This window comes from Podarcis gaigeae (genome assembly GCF_964106915.1).
Source record: "Podarcis gaigeae genome assembly, chromosome: 6".
Classification (NCBI taxonomy): Eukaryota; Metazoa; Chordata; class Lepidosauria; order Squamata; family Lacertidae; genus Podarcis; species Podarcis gaigeae.
This window is the reverse complement of record NC_139682.1, coordinates 28,690,930-28,714,658: the sequence shown is the minus strand read 5'-3', so window position 1 is coordinate 28,714,658 and position 23,729 is coordinate 28,690,930. Positions and strand designations below refer to the sequence as shown.

Sequence of the window (23,729 nt, the reverse complement as noted above, 5' to 3'; positions counted from 1 at the left end):
GTCCTGACTCACGATGCCGCCTCCCCCCTCCCCCCCCCCCAGTGGAAGCTCTATATTTATTTCCAGTTGCTTGTTAAAACTTGAATTTGTTGCTCTCCTTTCCAACCACAGTGAATTATAATTATAATTCACACCAGCAAGAACATTAAACAGGCATCTCTCAAGCTACATGATGGCAACTAAATAGCTGCTTGGTGTAAAGTCAGTGGTGATAAGGAGAAGGATTTCTGTGAATAGTGGTAACATCTCACAAAAAGCACTAGTAGAGGCAGTTAGAATAGAACTGAATAGAATAGATAGTTTTTTTCTGTTTATGGTCATTGTAATGGCTTTATTGTCATGTACTGTTTTTGATTTTAAGCTACGCCTTTTGCTCTTGGGGCGCTATCAGATGACCTATTTACTGAGCATCCATCTGGAGTTGTTTAAGCAACATTATCTATTTATTGAGCATTTGCTCTGTTTACAGGGAAGTTAAATGGTGCAAGTGTTATCCCACATTTTCCTGTGCCTTTTCACATCACTTTCCTTATTGCAAAAAGTCCAAAAAGTCCAGTCTTTGGGGGAAGCAGGTTGGTTTCACAAGAGCTGCAAATCAGCTATAACTGCACAACTTGAATTTGCAGGTACATAACTGAATCCTTCCCCAAATTAGCAACAGCCTAGAAGTGTCCTTAATTTTCCATATGTCACTTAGTGACTCTTTTGTAGTAAGCAGCTAATAAGCCAAATTACTAATTATTATTGTGATTATTAACACATCATTTTGGCTGGATCAAGACTATATGTAAGTCTTTTAGGGTGTGGCCTCACAGTGGTTTTCGACTCAACAGTGAACCTCTCCCTGGGTGGGTCAAATCTCTTCCCTAATTGTGCAATATTAGATTATGCAGTTGGAAGTACTGCTTTGCCACTTTTTCAGAGAAGCAAGCTAATGCTTTTGCCAGGACAAACTATGATTCATTTGGGGGTGGGAGTGGAATGGAAAGCAACACACATTCACTGGGGCTTTTAACAAGTGACCGGAAGGTTTTTGCAATCAATCAGGTCAAAGCTTGATGAAAACTCGAGCTCCCCGAGTGAGAAATAACTCACTCCATTCCCTTTCTGCTTGTCATGAGAATAGGGATGATGAGAGAGAATGAAAACATATCAGATGCTGAAATTCAGTGATAAGCTCACTTTTCAGATGCAGACAGGAAGCCAAAACATGGCACCTGATGAAGGCCTGCTGTGAAAGGAATCAATGCCGGAGCTGCTCAAAATAGAAAAGGGCAGAGGGTGTGCTTGCTTGCTTGCTTGCTTGCTTATTTATTTATTTATTTATTTATTTATTTATTTATTTCATAAACATTTATACACCGCTTGATGGTAAAAAAATCAAAGCAGTTTACAAAAAAGATAAAAAAATAAAACCAAGGAAAAAAATCACAATACTTTAAAACATACAAAAAGTTCAAATACTAAAACAGATTAAAATTCACACCAGCAATTCTGGATAGGCTTACCTAAACAAGAATGTTTTTAGCAGGCACCAAAAAGAATACAGTGAAGCATAGCTGTCAATGTTTCCTTTTTTTAAAGGGAAATTCCCTTATTCCAGATAGGATTCCTCGCAAGAAAAGGGAAAAGTTGGCAGCTATGCAGTGAAGGTGCCTGTTTGATATCAATAGGCAGGGAGTTCCAAAGGACAGGTGCTGCCACACCAAACAACTGAGTCCTCACAAATGCGGGGTGTTATGTGGCATCTGCAGTAGTGCCAGTTCTGCCGATCAAAGCATTTGAGTGGGCACATGTGGGGTTAGGTGATCATGAAGGTAAAATGGTCCCAAGTCATTAAGGCTTTGTATACTAATAGTAACACCTTGAACTTGGCCCAGTAGCAGGTCAGCAACCCGTGCCGATCTCTGAGCACAGGTGTCGTATGCCGACAAGATCCCACTCCTGTCAGCAATTGTGCTGCAGCATTCTGCACTAACTGCGGCTTCCAGATTAAGCACGAGGGAAGCCCCACATAAAGTGCATGGCAGTAATCCAGTCTTGAAGTAACCAGTGGGTGAACTACTGTGGCAAGGCTTTCCTGGCCCAGGAACAGCCCTAGCTGTTGAACCAGCCGCATTGATAAAAGGCACTTCTTGCCACTGAGGCTACTTGAGCCTACAGTGACAGAGCTGGATCGAGAAGCACCCCCAAAACCGTGAAACCTGCTCCTTCAGGGTGGCTGCAACTGTTAGACAAAAATCCCATGACTGCAATCATGGAGCAGGAATTCTATCACATGACAGTATATGTTTTGACTCCACAAAGTGGGATGTGACGGATACAGGATGTTTGTGTTACCGTGTTCGGTGAAGTGGGACTATTGTCCTTTCTTCTTTTTCTCTTTGTTGTCTGATGCTAGAGAGAGAGGGAGCCATGTTGCAGTGCTCTGTGTGTGTTTATATGTAAATAAAGCAGATTAGCCAAAATGCTGAGTTGCTAAGGTCTATCACACATGAGCTGCGCAGACTCTGCAGATCCCTAAGTGTGCCGATGTCTGTTGGCATCAGTCGCTGTGATGTTCGGGCAGAAGAAAGCTTTTGAAGCTCCCGAATGATCGACCAGGAGGGAGGGAACATGCCAGTTGGGCATGTGTCTCTGCCAGGGTCCTACTTGAGTGTAGGCTGAACTCCTGACAGCAACTCCATCCAGAGTAGGCAACTGGCCAGACATGGGAACTACACACTAATAGTGCCTCCATCTTGTCAGGATTCAAGCTTGGGTTGTTGTTTTCTTATCCACATCATCCATCAGGGTGACCAAGGGCGACACTCTTCCATGGCCAGGCCTGAACCCAGATTGGAATGGATCTAAGATTCCTTCATTGCAGGGGGTTAGACTAGATAACTCTTGTGGTCCCTTCCAATTCCACCATTCTGATTCTATTATTCTATTATTCCAGATCATCTATGTCCTCCAAGAATGCTTACAAGCTGCCCCACCTCTCGTCCCTTTCTCAGAGTCAATGATTCATTCTTTTGGCTAAGCAAGAGTTTGAGATAAAGTTGAACAAACTTTCTCTGTTTTAAAAAAGGAAACCAAGTACAAATGTTGACCCTGCAAGAGCAAAGAGCAATATGCCTAGGGAAATTATGGACATTGGTCTCTAGGGAGCCTTTTAGATCAATATTTGTTTGTTTGTTTACCCAGCTCTTCAGCCAAAAAGGCTCCCAGAACCACTGACATTCATAAAGCAAGACAGTCCCTGCCTACAGACTCACCATCTAAGAGACATGACACAAAAGGAAAAGAGGGGGGGAGGGGGGAAAGCAAATTCAGATCTCCATTCTTAAAGTTAAATAGTTGTTGTTGTTTAGTCGTTTAGTCATGTCCGACTCTTCGTGACCCCATGGACCAGAGCACGCCAGGCACTCCTGTCTTCCACTGCCTCCCGCAGTTTGGCCAAACTCATGCTGGTAGCTTCGCGAACACTGTCCAACCATCTCGTCCTCTGTCATCCCCTTCTCCTTGTGCCCTCCATCTTTCCCAACATCAGGGTCTTTTCCAGGGAGTCTTCTCATCTCATGAGGTGGCCAAAGTATTGGAGCCTCAGCTTCAGGATCTGTTCTTCCAGTGAGCACTAAATAGTAGTTCTTATAATTAACAGCCCAGGGGGAAAGTGCTGATACACTCAAGCCCTGCTCGCAGCCTTTCCATAGCCATCCACTTGGCCACTGTGAGAACAAGATGCTGGGCTCAGTGGGCCATTGGCCTCATCCAGCGGGGCTCTACTTATGTTCTTAATGGTTAATCTACTGCATGGAATGCTGTTGCAATCATCCCAAGTGCTCCAAAAAGAACTTCGGTGTGTTTTTCTTCTTCAAAAAATTGTTGTGCCGTGCTATTCTGTATACATTTACTTGGAAGTAAGCCCCCTCTGGCTTCAGGAGGTCCTGTGTGTGTAGAGGATTGCAGCCTTATTTCAGAACAAGCAAAAGCAGCTAATGAAATATTTGGAAAGCAGCTAATGAAATATTAAAGACACGTCAGATATCCCAGCCTCGTTGCATATCCCCTTTCCCAAAGCCTTGCTTAGAACAATATTGGTGGGGGACTGCTAGTACCGTACTGCTGTTGCTTGTGCCCCTTGCACATGTTCATGCACAACCGTACACTTCCTTGCCCCATGTGCCAAGCCTGCCTCACTGTACCTAAGACTGCATATATACCATACATTTAAAGCACACACACCCCAAGAATTTTGTGGGGGTTTTTTAACCTTCATAGTGCTACAATTCCCAGGGTCCTTAGCAAACTACAGTTCCCAGAATTATTTCAGAGTGGTGTGCTTTAAGTGCATGATGCATACACAGTCTATGAAAGTTTTCAGCCCAGGATAACTAGAAAGCTGGTGTATCTAGGAGAGATGAATAGCTTTGTCTTGTCTTACAGCTCAGATTTGATGTTTGATATTTTTTTTAAGAACTACCTACTGGGAGCTGAGCCCACTGACACAGACCGTGTTGACATTGCATTGTGGGAGTGAAAAATGGAAAGCTAAAGCTATAAAGTCTGGCTCCGTGCTCTGTCTGGATTGCATATGTGTTGCTCAGATCTATTCAGATTGATCCGGGGGGCATGAATAATGCAGAAGGCATGAGAGGAGTGGGAAAGGTGAATTTGACATGCCCCATGGTATTCCAAGGCCAGCGCTGCTCTGCATATTGAAAACGGGGCTCAGTCCTCCTCGTCGCAGCCCAGTGCAATCAAACTGGCAGGTGGAAGAGTCTTTGCCAGAGAACAGCCTCTCGCAGCTACTCGAGCCAATCTTGCAAACGGCTCAGGAAGGAAGACCAAAGTGGTATAAAGAGAAGCGTATTCAGAGTGTGCTGTTCATCACCGTGGGAGGTGGTGGAAAGTTACGCAGGCCTTGCCCCTTGACCCACAGGATCAGGAAGGGCCCCGGGTGGAAATTGGTGTGGAGAGGAGTGTCGGAAGCCAGAGGGCTGTTCAAGACCCCCTTCCTCACATCCCTGGGAGGCAACTTTCAGCAAAGAGGGTTACGATTCAAGGAGAAGAGACATTTGAGAGAAAGGGTTTTTTTAATTCTCTTTGAATACAGTTGGCGTGTCCCTATCTCGGTCTTCCAAGGAGGGGCTCTCTCACAGCAGGGGAGGTGTCAGAGTGTAGTAAAAGCTTCTTAAATGTTTGTGTGTGAAGAAAGCATGAAGCAAGCCTCATAGTATAGCCCACTCTTTTGCTTATAACTGGGATGGTTCAGATAAGATTTCAGAGATCCTTCTCTTTTTGTGATGTGTTCCTGTTCAGTCTGGGCAGACACCCAAGAATATCCACCATCTTACCCAAACAGCTATCCAACTGTCTCTTTTCTATCATAAGAGTATTATTATTTAGTAGTATTTATTAATAGCATTCCTTCTGAAGTAGTAATTCTATGTAAATCCACCTAAGCAAGGAATTCCCACTAAGTCCCCATCTGTGGTTAACTGTCAATTCCTTTTCCCAGGGAATTCTGGGAACAGTAGCTGCATGAGGTGAATAGGGGTCCCCTAACCACTCTCAGCTGCCTTGACAAACTACAGCTCCCAGGATTCTTTGAGGGAAGCCATGACAATGCTGCTTTAAATGTGTAATACAGATGGCGTCTTAGAGACCCATTAGAAAGGGACAAGGCTGGTCATACTATGAGGCAGAGTGAGGCAACTGCCTCAGGCAGGAAATGCTGAGGAGTGGGAAGGGCCAGCAAAGTCGGGGATGACAGAACTGTGCAGCCACATAGTCCTATACCTGCCCTGAGGTTCAGCGGAGGCAACCAGTGATGAAGTAAAAATTTAAGTGCCAGTCAGGTTGGATTCTGTACATGGAATTTATTATCTGAGTGGGGAAGGGATGAGCTGCCATCTTGTCTATCACCCCGGGCAGCAAAACATATTACGCCAGTGCTGATGGGAGGAGTGGGTTGAGATTTGATCTTTCGTTTTCCCATAGTGGGAAATACGAAGCACTGTGTAGCATCACCTGTCATGAATTCCCTCAGATTCTTGTATTTACTCTCCTTTCTTGACTTCTTTTGCCCTGATAACTCCAAGGATGCTATTCAGCAGGTGAGAAAGGAAAAAAGGATAAAAGTGGGGGGAGTCAAATGAGGAGAAACAATTACTGATTTGTCTCCCATTTCATTGGTGGACCTGAAAACAAAAGAGAGGATCCCCAAGTTGTAATGCAGCAACCCTAATCTGTAACTGTGGTTGCATCCACACTGCGAGAGGGATTCAATTTTTCTGCTTGTTCCACCAGCACAAGAATTTCTGCTTGCTTGATGGAATGACCCACCCCCTCCTCTCCTATGCACTCTTCTCAGGGTTCTCCTGACAAAATCTGGGGGAGGCATGTGACCACATGGGGCAAAGAGAGGGGGTAAACCCTCCTTGCACTAGCAAGAGCCCTTCAACTGGCTTCTGTTAGAGTGCCAGTTGAGTTGAATATATGTAAAGCATATGGCTGCCCCACCAAAGAATCCTGGGACCTCTAGTTTACTCCCTCTCATGTCCCAGTACTCTTAACAAACTCCAGTTTCCAGGAATCTTTGGGGAAAACAATGTGCTTTAAATGCATGGTGTGGTTGTGACCTATTTCTTGTTATTCTGTAGTAAAGACACAAAGAAAGGGAATAGTTCTCTCTACTGATTGTACCTCTTTCCTAAATAAGGAAAAAACCTCCACAATTCAGAGCCCGGATACTATAAACCTAAAATTAGGCTTGATTGAGGTCTCAGGTGCCACAAGACTGCTGTTCCTCAGGCTTTGTGAGGATTTAGTTTCTGCATGAATAACACCTGACAAACGGGCTTTGGTTGTCACCAGTTCACTTTGTTCTCTGCATATTTTTGACGGATCATTTTGCTCTAATCCCATGTGACCACCATTGCCTGGTGCCACCAGGCTCTTTTCCTTTAGGATGCCGGTGCCTTCCTGACCCTCCCTATATCTTGCCTACTCAGGTGTCAAGATGTCACTGAAAGTGCAGACGAGTAACATCACAAACAAGAATGACCCCAAGTCCATCAACTCCAGAGTCTTCATTGGGAACCTCAACACAGCAGTGGTCAAGAAGTCAGACGTAGAGACCATCTTCTCTAAGTACGGCAGGGTGGTGGGCTGCTCTGTTCACAAGGGCTATGCATTTGTACAGTACTCAAACGAGAGGCACGCACGGGCAGCTGTCCTGGGGGAGAATGGGAGAGTACTCGCCGGGCAGACATTAGGTAAGGACTCGTTGCCTCTTTCTTTAATATCCTTATTTGGAACTTGGTATATGCAGACTAAGGTGGATGGGAACCCTCAGAAAACTGAAGGTCCCTGTGGAACTGGGGGAAGGCCTCTCCCATGTGAAGTTGACATGAATATCACAGAGTTTTGACTTTTGCATGGAAAGTTGTACTCTTGAAATAGAACCTTGAGTTGCAAGGCTAGGCAACCTATGCATTGGAGGAGGCATGAAAGAAAATAGCTTTGGTTTCAGAGGAGTATTAATTTCTGGAGCTGATCCCCTCTACTCCTGTTCAATAAGCAGCGTCAAGAACTAGTCTGCTATTTGTCAAGTTACTTCTCATATACTCTGAAGCAAACGTTGATTTGCACCCATTTGCCTTCTGCATAAGCAAAATGTTCACACTTTACAACTTTATACTGCAAATACATGCCTCAAAGAGAGGATTACATTGAGGGGCAGTGCTTACATTATTACCGTTACTATTATTTATTAAATTTGTATACCGCCCTTCATCCTTAGATTTCAGGGCAGTTCACAACATAAAAATACAACACAAAATACATGATAAAAACAAGAACAACCCCCAAACATATTTAAAAGGGTTTAGGATATTCATCAGCCAAAGGCCTGATTAAGGAGGAATGTTTTTGCCTCGTGCTTAAAGGTGCCAGCTATCAACCACTTAAATAACTGATCTGGTGCCTTTTAACTGATAAATGAATTAACCAATTAATTGATTTAATTAAATCTGCATATTATAACTAACATTACAAAAAAGAAGCACAATATTGCAGTAAACAAAAGTTACCATTCAATGTTAATAAACTTTTATTCATTACCTGTATAGCAGTCACAGGAAATCTAGCCAAATAGCCCCCAAAATAGGTTAAGTCTCTGCTTCATTAGCAGCCTGACTTATTACAGGGGGCCCTTGCTGATTAATCAACTAACATTTTAGTTAATTAATTTGCCAATTAAGCTAACTGCAGCCCTAATTTAAAGGCAGCTAGGAAGCATTAGAGAAGTAGGCCAGCCCTGCTTGTAGGTCACCTGCCCACCTTCTTCTGCTGATTCTGAGTCTTTTGCAACTAACTTGGGCCTATTAGGGGCAATTTGTTGCAGATCCGTTTTGAGTCTTTGCTGCAAGACAAACAGATGTTCTAAAACCAGGTGTGTGGGTGTTCAGGATTTCATTTTCTGCAGTGAGGCTGCCAGCTGCTGAACACGAAGTGATGATGATGTTTGCTGTAGTATGTGCTACAGCAGCACCGAGAGGTCCCAAATCAAATTAGGCACCTAATGTGGCACACACTGTGAAAAATGCAAAAGGCTTATTCTCAATGCTTTGGTTCCATGATATGTGACCGCAGCCCCCAATTGTTCACATATTACAAAAAGCAGCCCATCTACCACTAAACAGCCATGAATGATCACGCAGCGCAGGAGAGGCTTTTAATCATGAACTACTAGAAATGAAAGGAGAGAAGAGTATAAGCTACCAAATTTCCTTGGGGATAATCCTGATTACCTGCACTGCAAACATAACATGTAAGCAAGCTTACTGTGGAAAATATGTCCTGATGGAAATGGTTACTTCACTTAAACCTTGCTTTCATTGAAAAGTCTGAATGCTGCATCCAATATACCTCATTATTGGTATATGCTCTGTGTTAATACAGTAGGTGTAATACTCTGCCCAAAGCCCTTGTTACTGTTGAAAAGTGATAGAATCTTCTCATTCAGATCACATCTGCTTCTCTTTAAACTCCCTAGCAGCTCAGTACTACAGGTTAATTTTCTGAGGTCTCTGGTTGAAGGATCTCAAGTAGCACAGCTGGGAAAGCCTGGGAAATTTTGAAAGGGTCCATGGCTCATTGGTAGATCACATGGTTTGCATACCCCCATCCTTCTGCCTGGACTGGTAGATCACATGGTTTGCATACCCCCATCGTTCTGCCTGGACTGAGGTCCAGCGCCGAGGTCCAGTTTCCTCACTGCGAGAAGCCAAGTTACAGGGAACCAGGCAGAGGGCCTTCTCGGTAGTGGCACCCGCCCTGTGGAACACCCTCCCACCAGATGTCAAAGAGAAAAACAACTACCAGATTTTTAAAAGACATCTGAAGGCAGCCCTGTTTAGGGAAGCTTTTAATGTTTAATAGACTATTGTATTTTATTATTTTTTGGGAAGCCGCCCAGAGTGGCTGGGGAAACCCAGCCAGATGGGCGGGGTATAAATAATTTATTATTGTTGTAATAATAATAATAATAATAATAATAATAATAATAATAATACCAAAGATTCTAAGGTTCCATTCCTAGCACCTCAAGTTATAGAATATTGGGCCCCATGTGATAAGCTCAGCAGCCATTCTGAGTTAGATGATACAACTACTGTGCCAGAATTATACCTTTAATATGCCCAGCCAGATACTGCTAGAAAGTCCACAATCAGAACTTGATAACTGTTGTTTATGCTCAGAATCTGACTATGTCGTTTTCAGAGGTACTGAGTCAACCCTCCTCTGCACATTGGTGCATGAAACCACCCACATAGTTGCCTTTTCTGCTAGAACTGCACAGAGCTTGCTCTCGTGCCCAATAGCAACTATAGAACTGGACCACTCACTTGCTATTGCCAATCAGTATGTACCTGTATAAACACCTGTACAGTTGAAAGAACAGCTCATGAGTTCCCCAAAGTCGGAAAGGCAGGGCACTCCCTCCAAATGCAAAGAGTAGCTTTAAACAGGGTTTTTTGTCATCAATAATAAAAGGAAATATGAGTTAGAGTCACCCTCTTTAGGTTGATTCATTCTTAAAACAGTTAATCTCTATTTCATCCCATCCATAGCTATTCTGTCATCATAGTATTTTAAACCAGTGGCAAGCAAGATTAGATTTTGCCCAGCTGCATCTAATATCCCTACTTCTTGGAAGGATTAATGATCCCTGTCTCCTAGAAGGGTCATTAAGAGCAGGGCTTTTTCTTTTTCAACCAGAACTCGCGGGACCTCAGTTCTGGCACCTCTCAGGTGGGTGCCATTACCATTAGAAGAGAACAGGGGAGGCTTTCATGGTGAGTTCCAGCACCTCTTTTTCTAGACAAATAGAACCAAAGAAGACACATTTCCCTGGGAGTAAGCCCCATGGAACTCATTTTTTAGTAGACATTTATGAGATTTCACAGGAAGATAAAGAACGATGGGTTGGAAAAGGAAGAGTTCAGCTAATTTGACAGAAATAATTTTAGGAAAAGAAGAAAGCTGTATTTCTCTGTTCAAATGAATTAATAAATGTAAGGTGGAGACATAGAAGGCAAGAGAAGTAAATATTCTTAGGTCATGACCTGAAATTTAATCTATTCTTGGAAAATACTGTTCCAAGACTCTTTTAATGTTAGTGATTTCTTGCAAGTCAATGAGGGGAGATCATTTAATAGTGAGGCTGAGAGCTGAGAGTTCAAACCTAAGCATGTCTACTCAGAAGTAAGACCTACTGAGTTCAATGGTACAATGGTGCTTACTCCCAGCTCAGTGGAGTTAAAGATTGCAGCCTAAAGTTCTTTCACCAGCCCACCTTGGGTCTTCTGGCAAGCATAAAGTATGTTCCTTTAAGTGGTTTCTGAGCTTGTTAATTGTGTTCACTGTGAGTTTTGCTAGTGACTGTCTCTTGGGAAAACTCTTTTGAGAGTTAAATTTCGTTCATGTCTATGCTATGCTTTTCATGGAATGTATTTTTATTTTTAACTCACTTTCAGTGTCTCTTGAAATCTTTGATTTTTAAGCTCATGTCAGAGCAATCCAACCAGATTCAGGTTTAAAAAATACATTTTTTAAAAAGCCTGTAGGCAGTTTACATAAAATAATATGAAACCTTCACAAGAAATAGCAATGAAAATAACAAGACTTTGGAAACTGACATAATGAAATCTCCAAAATTGTAGGTAAAATCAAGAGTTTTGAAAAATAAAATGGAATAAAATTACAAGTCTGGGTAGGCTCGTTTCAACAGGCAGTGGAAACAGCTCTATGACTGGGCCTCCCTAAAATCAATAGGGAGTTCCACAGAATAACTGCTGCCACATTTGCAATTCCTTGCAAGTGCAGAACAAACATTATATGGAATGTGTAAAAGTCCCAGTTCTGCATATAAAAGCAATTGAGTGGGCACATACAGTATGGGTAAGACAATCCTTCAAGTAAGCTGGTCCAAAGCTGTTGAGGGCTTTATATACTAATAGTCACACCTTGAATTGGGTGCTACTTAGCATGCATAACACCAGGGGCAGGGCTGCAAGGTATGGCCCCACTCATGTGCTCGTCTTGCCTGCGAGTGTAGCACCTGCCTAGGACGTGTGCTTCTTCTGTAGAGCAGTAACTTTGCAGTGTTTCCCCCAAATCCCTCATAAGCTCTGTTGTGTCTCCCTGTTGTGACACTGGCAGGCACCCATATCGTGTCTTAAGTCTCCTTAGCTTTGGAAGGAAGAATGCCTGTGATCTGTGGTGCTGTACCATTGTGCTGGCAACTTCCCAGTGTGTCAGGGGTGAAGTGAAGCTGGAAGGGCCTTGTGGGGTGTTTCATCAAGCATCCAAACATTTTTCAGAAAACAGGATGGCAGGGTACATCTCCTTGGCTGAAAGCGGTCGGCATCTTTGTTCGCAGAGTTACTTTGTCTGGTTTCCATGCAGACGGCGAAAATTTGTCACACATTTCTATCCTCATGTATATCACACACCCCTTCAGTACAGAGGTTTAGGAATGAACATTTCCTTGGCAGATCAAAAAAGCACCATTCTCCCCCATTGTGGGAGTTGAAGACTGTCCATGAAATCATGCTGGGTGACTTCAAACATGTGTCTGCACCCAGCACAGCCTTTAGCCTCACCTGAATGGAAGCAGGCTCACAACTAACATCTCCTGTGTGCTCTATATTTGGCATTCATTTTACAGGAGGATGAAGGTAGACAATGACTATAAGCTGAGAGTGGTGTAATGTGTTGGCTTGGATCCAGAGATGTTTAGCACAAGCAGAAAGGCGCTTCTGCATGAGCAAGACAAGCTGGCCAAATTCTCCCGATTCCCCTTCTGACTCCCTGTGCCCAATTTCATGCTCTCCCAGAGGCAGGGCTGGCTTGCCCGTGAGGTGGGCTTAAGCCTTAGGTGGCAGAATCCTGCAGAGCAGTGCCCCCAACCGTGCCCTACCCGCCACTGTCACTGCTGGAGAAGGGAGGAGGAACGGCAGCGGCTTCTGGCAAGATCTCACAAAACTCTCACGACCTCCAAGATCTCACCAGAAGCCACTGCAGTGCAACCCCAAGAAGTGAGGCTTCAGTGGAGGGGTGGTGGGGGAGACAGCAGCTTCCCATTTCACTGCAGGTGGCAGACTAGGATGGGCCACCCGTGCTTAGAAGCTCCCTCTGAGACACGGAGGCTGGGGGAGCTATAGTGCAGGAAGGAACAAGGAAACCCCCATTACATGAGTGGAGTTCTGCTTAACAAGGTGGGGAGAATAGAGAGAGGGAGACCCATTTCAGTTATGAACAAGAAACCATGGTTTGCTCTTGTGTTACACGAGCTATAGCAAGCTACAGGCCCATGTTGTCCATCCTTCACTTTCATTCCTCCTTTGCACATGACAGGAGGAAATGGAAGTTTTCATTCCCTGTTTCCAACAAACCACATTTTCAATTTCAGGTAAAGATGCACCTCTTTGCCCAGGCTTTTGAGGAGAAGCAAGGTGTATTGGGCATCTGAATTTCTGTCGCTGCTAGTGTTTTTATTTTTAACTAATTTTATTTTTGCTTTGTGCTGTTTTGATCATATTGTTTAGATCTGATCTTCCAACCATGCATGCATGCCTAATCCTTTGAACTCTTTCCCCTTCTCTCCTCTCTTTTGTGAAAGCTAAAGTCAGGAGATAATCTTCACAAAAGAGTGGAGGGGAAAGAATTCGCAAGCGCTAGGAGTGCAAGATTAGGAGATCAAATGGCCTTATATCTCTACCCGTGCTTAGATGTTTACTAAACTGTAGTCATCTCAAACAGGTTTTGGCAACATGGAAATATATTTACTTTTATTTAATGAATTGATTAGTCACTTAAAAGGCAGGTCCTCTGGCAGCTCTAGCTGACATATGTGCTGCAGAAAACACCCCAATATATACATATTGTCAGGGGCTCAGGAGCAGAGGCACAGGGGAGAGAGGAAATGGAGAGCGAAGGGGAAGAATCTGAGGGCAGCGTAGGGGAGTATGACAGTGGCCCGAGAGATTCCATGAGCTTCTCTAGCGAATCAGAAGATTCCCAGAGGGGGGCACCGATGGCCAGGGCAAGGGGGGGGTCCCAGGGGGGACGCACCAGAAGCAAGGGGCCAGCAGGGACTCCCAAAGCAGCAGCGGGAGATCAGGACCAGCTCCCCCACCAGAGCGTAGTGGGGGGGAAGAGTCCCATGTATCAGGGCCAGCGTCTCCTCCAGCAAGGGAGAGAAGATGAGTCAGGGCTGACCACGCCTCTATTGGAGAGTGAGGGAATGGAGGGGAAGTCAGGTCCAGCTAGCCCCCCCGAAGGGGGAAGCAGTGAAAGGAGCAGTGTAACGGTCAGGAGGAAGGTTGGCGGCTGGGCGCGGGCGCCAAGTTCGAATGTACAGGCGCGCGGGACAGCAGAAAACCCGGATTGGGAACCAGGTCCTAAAGCCCGCCGGAGGCAGGGGGAAGACTCAGGGGACTCAGCGTCAGAAGAGTCTAGAAAGGGCAAGACCCCAGCGGACAGGTGGACCCAGAGGAGGAAAGAGCAAAGGAAGAGGTGGAGCAAGGCTAGAGTCTTAAACTGGTGTCTGGGGGGAGGAGATTCAGACGGAGCTTCAGCGGTCTAGAGTTTAAGACGTAGAGCTGCGCGCCGCGGCTTTGAAATCAAAACTGAACTTCAATAAAGACTTTTGTATATAACAACGAACTGGCGTTGGTCCTTTGTGAGCTGGGACCTTGGGCAGCTCTGATACATATACATTTTATACCCTTCACAAAAGGAAAAAGGCCAGTACCTCTTTGTATATGTTTGTTTATTTGCAGGTATGGAAATAGCATAAAGGTATGCAAATAACAGTACAGATGAAGCTTTTTTAAATTTTAAAAAAGACTTTGATACAAAAAATTACGCATAAGGGATGGGAAGAGAGCAACACAGCAGTAATTCCAAATTGTTATTTGCTGCAGATATAAACATGGCTGGAGAACCAAAGCCCAACAGACCCAAAGGCCTGAAGAGAACAGCATCCGCCTTATACAGGTAAGTTCTGTTGTTGTGATTCCCACCTAATGAAATGAATCTGACAAGCGTGAACAGGGATATTCAGGAAGTACAGTCTATATATGCCGTGCTGTATGGGCAGGAATGGGGAACTTCAATTGCAGCCCTCCAGGCCTTTCTATCTGGCCCTAAGGAATCTCTCCAGGCTGCATCTCCCCTCTGCCCCCAAGCTGCACTCCTCATTAGTCTGACTTCATACCCTCTTTTAATCCATTTGCTTGGCTGAAACACAATCCAGAATGCCTCTTGCTTGCCAAGGATGGAGCAGAGGGGTGTGTAAACGGGTACAGAAACTAGTTTACTGCACAAAGGTAAAATTCATGTTTGTTGCTCCATCTGCTTTTGCCTCTGGCCCCTCCCACCATTGGCATGTGGCCCCTGAAAGGTTTTCCAGACAGGAATGCAGCCCTCAGGTTGAAAAAGATTCCCCACTCCAGCCCGATAGAATATGGGGTCTGGTACAGAATAGGGCCTGACTCATTTTTAAGACCAGGTTTTGTCAGGGGCTGGACTGAGGAGGAGTGGTGGGAGCCGCCTCCCCACTTTTTCCCTGAACCTTCCCAAGGGCAGGAGGACAGTATTGATTTAGAACAGTGGTTTGCAGAGGGGCATAGTCCAGAGGGGGAAAGCTGGGAAATACTGGTTGAGGAACAGCTAGAAGAGGAAACGCAAGGAGAGAGACAGCTGGCAGATTCAGTGTCCTTGGAAAGCATTATTGATCCCCCTTCGCCTAAGACTAGATGGGTTTTGAGAGTGATGGAACAGAAAGCGCAGCAGCAACAAGATCAGATTACCCGACAGAGAAATGACATAGATTAATGGGGACGGAGGGTGAGCCTTTACTGGAAGCAACAGCATTTCTAGAGAGATATGCATTCCATTGTCTCTCACTGTGATTATTAAAGAAGCTAACTGGTAAGAACGCTCCTTTTGTTTGATCTGAATCCCCGAAGCCTGACAGGTTTAGAGTTTGCTCTCAAAACTGCAGTAAGAGTTTTGTTTCCCCATTAACCAGGGGGAGCCATTTTGGGTTTACAGCAGTGGCTATGAAAGTGAGGAGGATTACTTGGGGAAGGGGACTCAACTACACAGGTCAATTTATAACGTTAAAAATGCATTATTAAACAATCTGACACCAGATGGTGCTGTAGAGCAGAATCCAAAGTCAATGGCAGATTGCCTTGAGAGCGGGTTCCCCCCTCCCCCTGTAACTTTTTTTATAGTGTTTTTTATATCTGTGTAGAAACAGCCTAAGAGGCAAGGGGGTGGCAGCAGGGTACTGGAGGTGTAAATAACTATTAGATGTTGAAAAGCTGGTATTAAACTAAATAGTTTTAAATGTGATCAAGTGAGCACATGGAGGAGCAAGGTGGTGAACGTCACGTGAGACAAAGTAAATGAAAATGGTAGAGAGAAGCGTAGGAGGAAGAATAACTGGTATATGGAAGGAGAAGGGGAAAGAAATAAGAGCAGGTAGGTTTTGGTTTCAGCATGGAAGAAGGGGGGGAAATGTTGAGCAGAGTGTCAGGAGGTGGAGAGCCAGTAGCAAGACCCTAGCAGAGCATCAAGATTGGAGGAGGAGGAGGAGTCCTGTGAATTTCTAGGGTTGGTATAGATGAGATGGGTGCAGTATTGCTGCTTAGATAAGAAGGGAGAGAGCATGAATTTATAGTGGCTGAGATCATCAGCCACAAACTTTTTTTGTTCTCCACCAAAGGCTTTCAGCTGTACCTGAATATGAGTGAAACTATCAAACAGAGGCACTGAGCCAGGGGTGCGGATGTGCGGGGAGGAGAAAAGTATGTTGGAAGAGTGGGACAACAGGGACAAATTGAAGGTAACAACTGCAGCATCTATGGAGCAGGCAGAAGCAGAGGAGGAGAGGAGAGAGAGTAGAGGGCAATGTTTCAGAGAAGGCCACTGGCTCAATGGAGAGGAGCTCAGGGAAGGAGTAGGGGTGGGATATAGGGAGGGTGGACAGTGTGTAATGTTGAAGAGACTAAGATGGTGATTGAGCAGAGAGAATCCCACAACAGAAATGTCAGATACAAAGCAGTTCCAGGCGAAGGCAACATCAAGAGATTGCCCAAAGCAAAAGCACATTCTGGAGGAATTGTTTGGTTTTTTATTCCTGTTCAAAAGGTTGCTTCCTTATTGGCTGAGTGAATATGTGGAATTATTAGGAGGGGAAAGTCAGCATTTACTTTACAAAATGTTCTCTTTCAGCTGTCATATCTGTCAAATACCAACTGCTATTGTGCATGAGCTACCAGTGTCACTTAATGTCAGTTATCAAATACTGTTCAATATCAAACACTTACATTAAGTACACTGTGTTTGATGCATAATATTAGAATATTCAGTCATCAGAATCCCCGGTGGAAAGTTCTGAGGAACACTTTTTTGCCAAATTAATTTCAGCTTGTTTCTCTACAAAATTACCCCTCCTCATCTCTACAAATAAATTTATTTTTTGAATCAGCTAAAGCGTGACAGATGACTGCTTGCCATTTTCCTTTTTTAAAAAGTGTATATTTAATTTATATGCCACTTTACAGCTCACATCAAATTAGCAAAATAAAACAAACTAAAATCAATTCATTGTAAATGTACCGAATTTGAATAAGGCACCCCTAGCAAACTGTGGACTAGCAAATGCATGGTAATAGTATTTGCCAACATACATATATACATACTTTTATTTGTATGCCGCCTTTCCATAGTTCAAACCATGCACAAAGCTGCTTACAACATGAGTAGAAATTGCATAATTGCAAAAATAACAAAAGTAGTCATATTCCTGTCTGTATGCTACAGATTACAGGCTGCAATGTGGTTTGCAGTCTCTCCATATTGGAATTGTAAGCAGCTACCAAGCGCCTAATGGACTTAGTCAGCAAACCCAGATTTCATTGCAGTTTGGAATGGAGGGCAAGGTACACAATTATTTGCTGGTATAACCATGGTGCTAGTCTTGCAAAGGTATCAAGGGCTCTTCAACCTTGGGCTCCCAGATGCTGTCAGACTGCAGCTTCCATGATCCCTGATCATTGGCTAAGCCAGCTGGGGATGATGGTGTTGTAGTCTATCAGCATATGCGAATCCAAGGTTGAAGCCGTGTGCTTTAAGGGAAGATGATGTGATCACTTTTATCCATTTGTTTGCTGGGTTCCCCAAATTGATAGTTCTGCATAATCATTGTGCCGGTATGGGAGAGGTAGGGATTTTGTGGGTGGGGTGGGGAACAATCTTCCCATCTTCATATTGGTTCGAGTAAAAGAAACTCAGCCAGCAGATAAACTCTGCTTTCATCCTTTGCCAACCTCTGCTTCGTAATAATACTCTTGTCAATATAATCTCTTCCACTCTGCCTCTTTCATTGTATCATTAATTCAGGTAAAATCTTAGTAGCCCTTTTAGCACAGCTTATGCCCCTTTGAAGAAGCCCATCTGAAGATTAAAGGGAAGTCCTGGCACTCTTGTTTTTATTACCCACCAAGCTTTCTTCTCTGCCCAGGCTGGTGTTTTGGCCTCATCTTAGTTATTATGTTACCTTCAAGCAATGGTACACACATCAAACACTGCTGTATCACTTGTGTTGTTAAGGGAAGTACGTGTGTGGGGGGAGAGAGAGAGACCAGGGAAATCATCTCTAATAGTAAATAAGAAAGGGGGAAATGGTGTGCATTTAGAGAGAGAAGGTGAGAAGGTCTTTACCTGCTTCCCATCAGAACTCACGGAAATATGAGCACACCACAACACCTTCTTCCCGGATAAAGAGGGGTTTAAGTTCTGGTGGAAAGGTATGATATTTGGCAAATATGTATGAGTTGCCTTATACTGAGTCAGACCATTGTTCCATCTAAATCATTACTGTCTACACAAACTGGCAGCAGCATTCCAGGGTTTAAGATGGGAACATTTCCAGCCCTACCTAGACATGTCAGGTATGGAACCTGGGACCTTCTGCCCTCGAGGCAAATGCTCTGTCTCTGAACTACAGGTCTTTTTCCAAGAGATCAAATGCCCAGATAGGGCTATAATAGGAATCGGTTCTCCATTAGACAGAGAGCCAAGCCACATGTGAACAAAATGCCTGTGGTTTGTGAGATGAACCAGCCTCAGATTGGGTGGTAGGGAGAGGGGTAAATTTGAAGTGGCAGAGGGGAGCAGGAGTTTGAAACCAGGGAAAGCTGAATTGAAATATGTGGTGTTTTGTCCCTAAGTTGCTCAGGATAGGAATGTTCACATTTCTCGGATGCGACATTTACTTATGTACATTTTTCTAAAAAAAAAACTAAAAAAACCCAGAATCTTTCAAGTTTGTGGGCTACAAATAGAAAAGGGAGTAGTGCAAACGCTGTTATTTATCTTTAGACTTCAGAGCTAATAGTTCAGTTGACTGAAATTGCAAGCAGAAGCATGAGATAAATACCTCTTCGCTTCTTTCCTTCTCTGAATGGCATCTGAATGTGAAGCCTGTCAGGCTGTAGGTCACTTTGGTGGACACAACACTGACCCCTTTATTTTTCCTTAGTTGACTTGCAGTGGATCAGTTGTGATCCACTGTTCTTTTTCTCTTTTTCTTGCTCATGTAGTGCCTCTTAATTATTTACTGGTAATTATCTACCAGGAGCAAACTAAATGCAAAAGAAGCAGATGAGTGCAAATTTGCTTAATTGCGTGATTTATTCACATGGCAGAATGGCTTTGCTTGACACAGATTTTGGGTCACCTTGGCACCAGCTTGTTTGTTTATTCGTTCACAGAATACGTGCAGCTCCGAGTGTTTGCCCACACATTTCTTAAGGCTTGCTTATATGATCAGGCACAATGATTGTTATTTTAGAAATGTTATCCCAGGGCAACATTCCCTTTCTACCTAAAATAATAATTCCAGATTGTTTCAGCAGCACACTCTTGCTAATAATCTGGAGTAATTTATAGGCCACCGTAGGAAGGTTAGAACATAAAAAAGCATAAGAAGAGCTCTGCTGGATCGGGCCATTGGTCCATCTAGCGCAGTATCTGATTCTCATTGTGATCTTCCAGATCCTATGGGAAGGGCACAAGCAAGAAGGACTTAAGCACAACTACACTCACCTCTCCTACAGATGCATACTGTCTCCAATCATGGAGGAGCAGCATAGCCATTCTGGCTATTAGCTGTTGGTCACCTTCTCCTCCATGAATTTGCCTAATTCTCTTATAAAGCCATCCAGGCTGGTGGCTGCTACTGCAACTGTGGGAGTGTATGCCATAGTTTAACTATGAGCTGCATGAAGAAGCACCTTCTTTAGTGTATTCCAAATCTTCCAGTTTTTTTCAAATGACCCCACCCATCCATTGGGGTGGACGGATGAGTCTTTTTCTGGATCACATCAATTCCATGCATATTCATTCATAAGTCTGTAACCAGTGTGGTGTAGTGGTTAAGAGCAGTAGTCTCATAATCTGGGGAACCGGGTTTTAGTCTGTGCACCTAAGTGCACATTAGATTGGTTCACTTAAAAATGAGAACGATTTTTTTCTCCTGCCCTCTGAATGCATCCGACAACTTCATGCGCAAGGTCGTATGTTGAGACAAAATACATGTATAACTGTGTATTTAAATACATATTTAAGTGCACAATTTGTTGTTGGGTTTTGTTTTGCTTTTAATTGAAGATTAATGCAGAAAGAAGGCAGGAATACAGATGTGAATTTCACATGGATTGGAAATAGGCTGACTTGTCCATCTCTAACTGGAGTCTAGCATCCCAATTCTAACCCTCTGTAAGATGAAATCATATGCACATTTACACCGGAGTAGTCCAGTTTAATTCAATAGGGCTTACTTCCAAGTAGACATGCAGATGAGATGGTTGCAATGCAGGATGGTAGCAAACGCCAAAAAATTCCAGGGTTGTAATCTGCTAAGCATGGAAACAGTGTTAGGCCTGGCATGAGAGAGTGGCAATTTGCAATTGGTCACTGCCAGTCATTACAGTACTTTGCATTGTTTCTAGGTTCTGCTTGTTGTTTTGCCTGTGCTTGCGTTGTTGCAATTGTTACATGGGTGTCACATTTGCACCAGCCATATTTCTTAAAGCACATTTACAGATTACGGCTTTCCCCCCAAAGAATCCTGGGAATTGTAGTTTGTTATGGGTGTTGGGATTGTAATTCTGTGAAGGGTAAAAAATACTATTCATGATAAATTAGCATGTGCCATTAAGGTAAGACGGGGAATTTGCAGGAGAAATGATTTTGAGGAGATATGGAGTGTGTTTGTAGAATTTGTACTGTTAAAACAGAAAGGGGTAAAACCATCGCAAGAGGTGCTGAAATTTTGGGAGGTTGGATAGTTAGAATGGAATGGTTTCGGTGGTGGGGTGCATACTTTGATTCTTATTTATGATTATTACTTTGTCAAAATAAAATTAAAAAAATAAAAATAAATTCACTTCCCAGGGTTCTTTGGAGGGAAGCCATGCGCTTTAAATGTATTGTGTGGATGTGAGATCAATTACATGAGACAATGGAAGAGAATGGATTTCTTCTAAGCTTCCACTTCATTTCTGATACAATCCCAAATTTAGAACATCCTGAAAAAAACATCAGGAATAAAGAAAAAGAACAGGAATTAAAGATGTGAGCATAATCACATCTGATCTGTCAAGCATTAGCTAACAAGATGGGGAGGGGGTATAGTTTCCACCCACCTACTAAAGAGACCCGCAGTCAGCCAGCTGTCTCATTCAGATCCCAGGTGAGGAAAGATAAAAGCATGGAGCTATTTCTCACATGGCCGGGCTTGATATTTCAGGAGTATAAAGGTAAATAGTAACAGTACACATCCCAGCGCTCTCCCCCATCCTATCCTTTATTAATCCCTTCCCACTGGTAGAAGCAGCAATTCACCAGTTGAAACATCACAGAAACTTCTTTCTGTGCTCACTGTCAAACAGACCAGAGAAACTGTGTGATTTCCACAAGCCTTTCAAAATAGGGACTTTGATCTGGGAGGTACCACAGGTCCATTCTTGTTCAACCTGTTGCTGTGAGGCAGAGAGCTAGTGTGTCTCAGGAAACTGCTTAAAGGGCAGGTTGCTCATGCAAGTAAGCCAAGTTACAAGTAAGTGAATTGCGCTGCAGTCTTAAACTGCAGTTCTATGCATACCTATCTGGGAGTAAGCACAATTGAATATTGTGGGACTGCATCCGAGTAAAAATGCATCAGATTATGCTGTTAAAACCCCATTGAAATCTATAGCATTTAAAATATACTTAATTCTCGGCAAGATTGTGTCCAATTGCTATGGTTCTAATGGTAGTGAGTTCAGTTATTCTGCCTGCTCTTAACAGGGGTATTTATTAGCACAAATTCCAAGTAATACTGGACACTTCCGGGCCGTTCTTATGTTTGGATGGAACTCAGTCTCATATCAGCAAATTTAGATTGCATAATTAAAGTTGGTTTGCCATTCCCACACAACAAAACCACCACCAACCAAAAAAAAAAACCCAATTCAGACTAGAAAGTGTGGGATATTAATTGGTTGGCACAACTTTGTATAACCTCCCCGCAAACAAACCAGAATGAATGCTCAGTAAATAGCTGAACAGCATCCAGCCTCCCTGCGAAGTGTGGAAACAAACCAGGATAAATGCTCAATAAACAGCTCACCTGGAAGTGATCAATGAGGCACATGATGCTCCAGAAGCCTCTTAGGAACCCTTTGCAGATTTAAATAGTGGAAATTAAAATCAACTCAACAAAGGGTCACCATAATGATGTGTGGCATTTGTCATATCATGTCTTTGCCCACTGGGGCTCTTTATTGAGAACAGTATGATTTATGACTGGATCAGTGTCTGCCACAGCCTTCTAAATCTCTGCATACAGCTAAGGAGCAGGAGACATTAAATTCTCCTGTCTATTCTCTTAAGGTAAGTTTCCATGCAGTTGCAGGGGATGGAAGAGGGAAACACAGACTATGAAGATACAGGTGTGAGAGTGGGTGGTATTGTACAGTTACAGCACATTGATTTTTGAGCCATAAACTACAGAGATTATTATTGCTATCAGCAGTGAATTCATCATCCCTTAACCATTAAAAGGGGGGGGGAATTATTTACTGCCTAACTGCTGCTTATGATTAAAGAGCCTTGCCTTGCAATCCTGAACACATGGGGTGTTTCTGTGCAGCAGTTTATTGTGGAGTCAGGGTTGCTTGTGCACGGCTGTTTTTTGTTTGTTTGTTTTTTTTGCAGCATCTTCACAACGACATGCTAATCAAAATGCTCCCCTGTATTTCTACACACACACACACCCATTTAATTCAGATGTACCATTTTTGCAAGGGTTATTTTTTGGCAGCGGGTGTAGGGTACTATGGAAACAGTAAATCCAGTTTAATTTGGTGATAAGGTGGGATGGCATTTTGATGTGGATGACATAGTATGTTGCGCAAACTTTGCATACCACCGAATCCACAATAAACTCCTATGTGGAAATGCCTATTTACTCTGAAGAACAGCCTACTGAACTCAGTGGGTTGTGCATCTCCAATAAAATTGCAGAGGATTGCAGCCATAATAACTCCAAGGCACTGTGGAAACACTTGACATGAGTATTTATGTTTGAGTGGTCTTTCTACAGTATCTGCAAGCAGTGCTTTTTTCTGGGGGTATGCATACCCCTAAACATTTTGTGATCTTTGTACTTTTGTCCATTTACTGTATTTTATTTTTCCTGATTTGGACTATAAAATGGTGATTTTCTTGAGTCAAAATGAGAGTACCCCAAAACATTTTTTTTAGGGGAGAAAAAAAGCACTGTCTGAAGGCATGGAAACTTCATATACTATAAAATGAAAATGACAACTGAAGCAACCAGAGTGCTCAGGGAAGCATAGGTTTCTGATCCTATAGTCCCAACTTCATTTGACCCAATTCAAGGTGCTGGTTTTCCCCTTTTGAACTCTAAATTTGTGGTGGCTAAGCTGTGGCTCTCTGGGTGTTGTTGGACTCCCATCAGCACTCGCCAGCATGGACAAAGGTCAAGGATAATGGGAGTTGTAGAACAGCAACATCAAGAAGGCAGTAGGTTAGTCCTCCCTGCCCTAAATGGCTTTGGATCCTGGATATATAAAAGGAGCATCTACTCC

General features: G+C 43.4%; 1 protein-coding gene across 4 annotated transcripts in view; it reads left to right on the top strand.

Annotated features, from left to right (window-relative positions):
• RALY (RALY heterogeneous nuclear ribonucleoprotein) overlaps positions 1 to 23,729 on the top strand; it is a 197,009-nt gene that overhangs the window by 155,838 nt on the left and 17,442 nt on the right. For all 4 annotated transcript variants that reach the window (XM_083746340.1, XM_083746339.1, XM_083746342.1 and 1 more), the window contains exons 3-4: positions 7,002 to 7,265; positions 14,484 to 14,556. In XM_083746340.1, coding sequence (XP_083602466.1) covers positions 7,010 to 7,265; positions 14,484 to 14,556 — 329 coding nt within the window. In that variant the 5' untranslated portion in view covers positions 7,002 to 7,009. The remainder of the gene's footprint in view (positions 1 to 7,001; positions 7,266 to 14,483; positions 14,557 to 23,729) is intronic.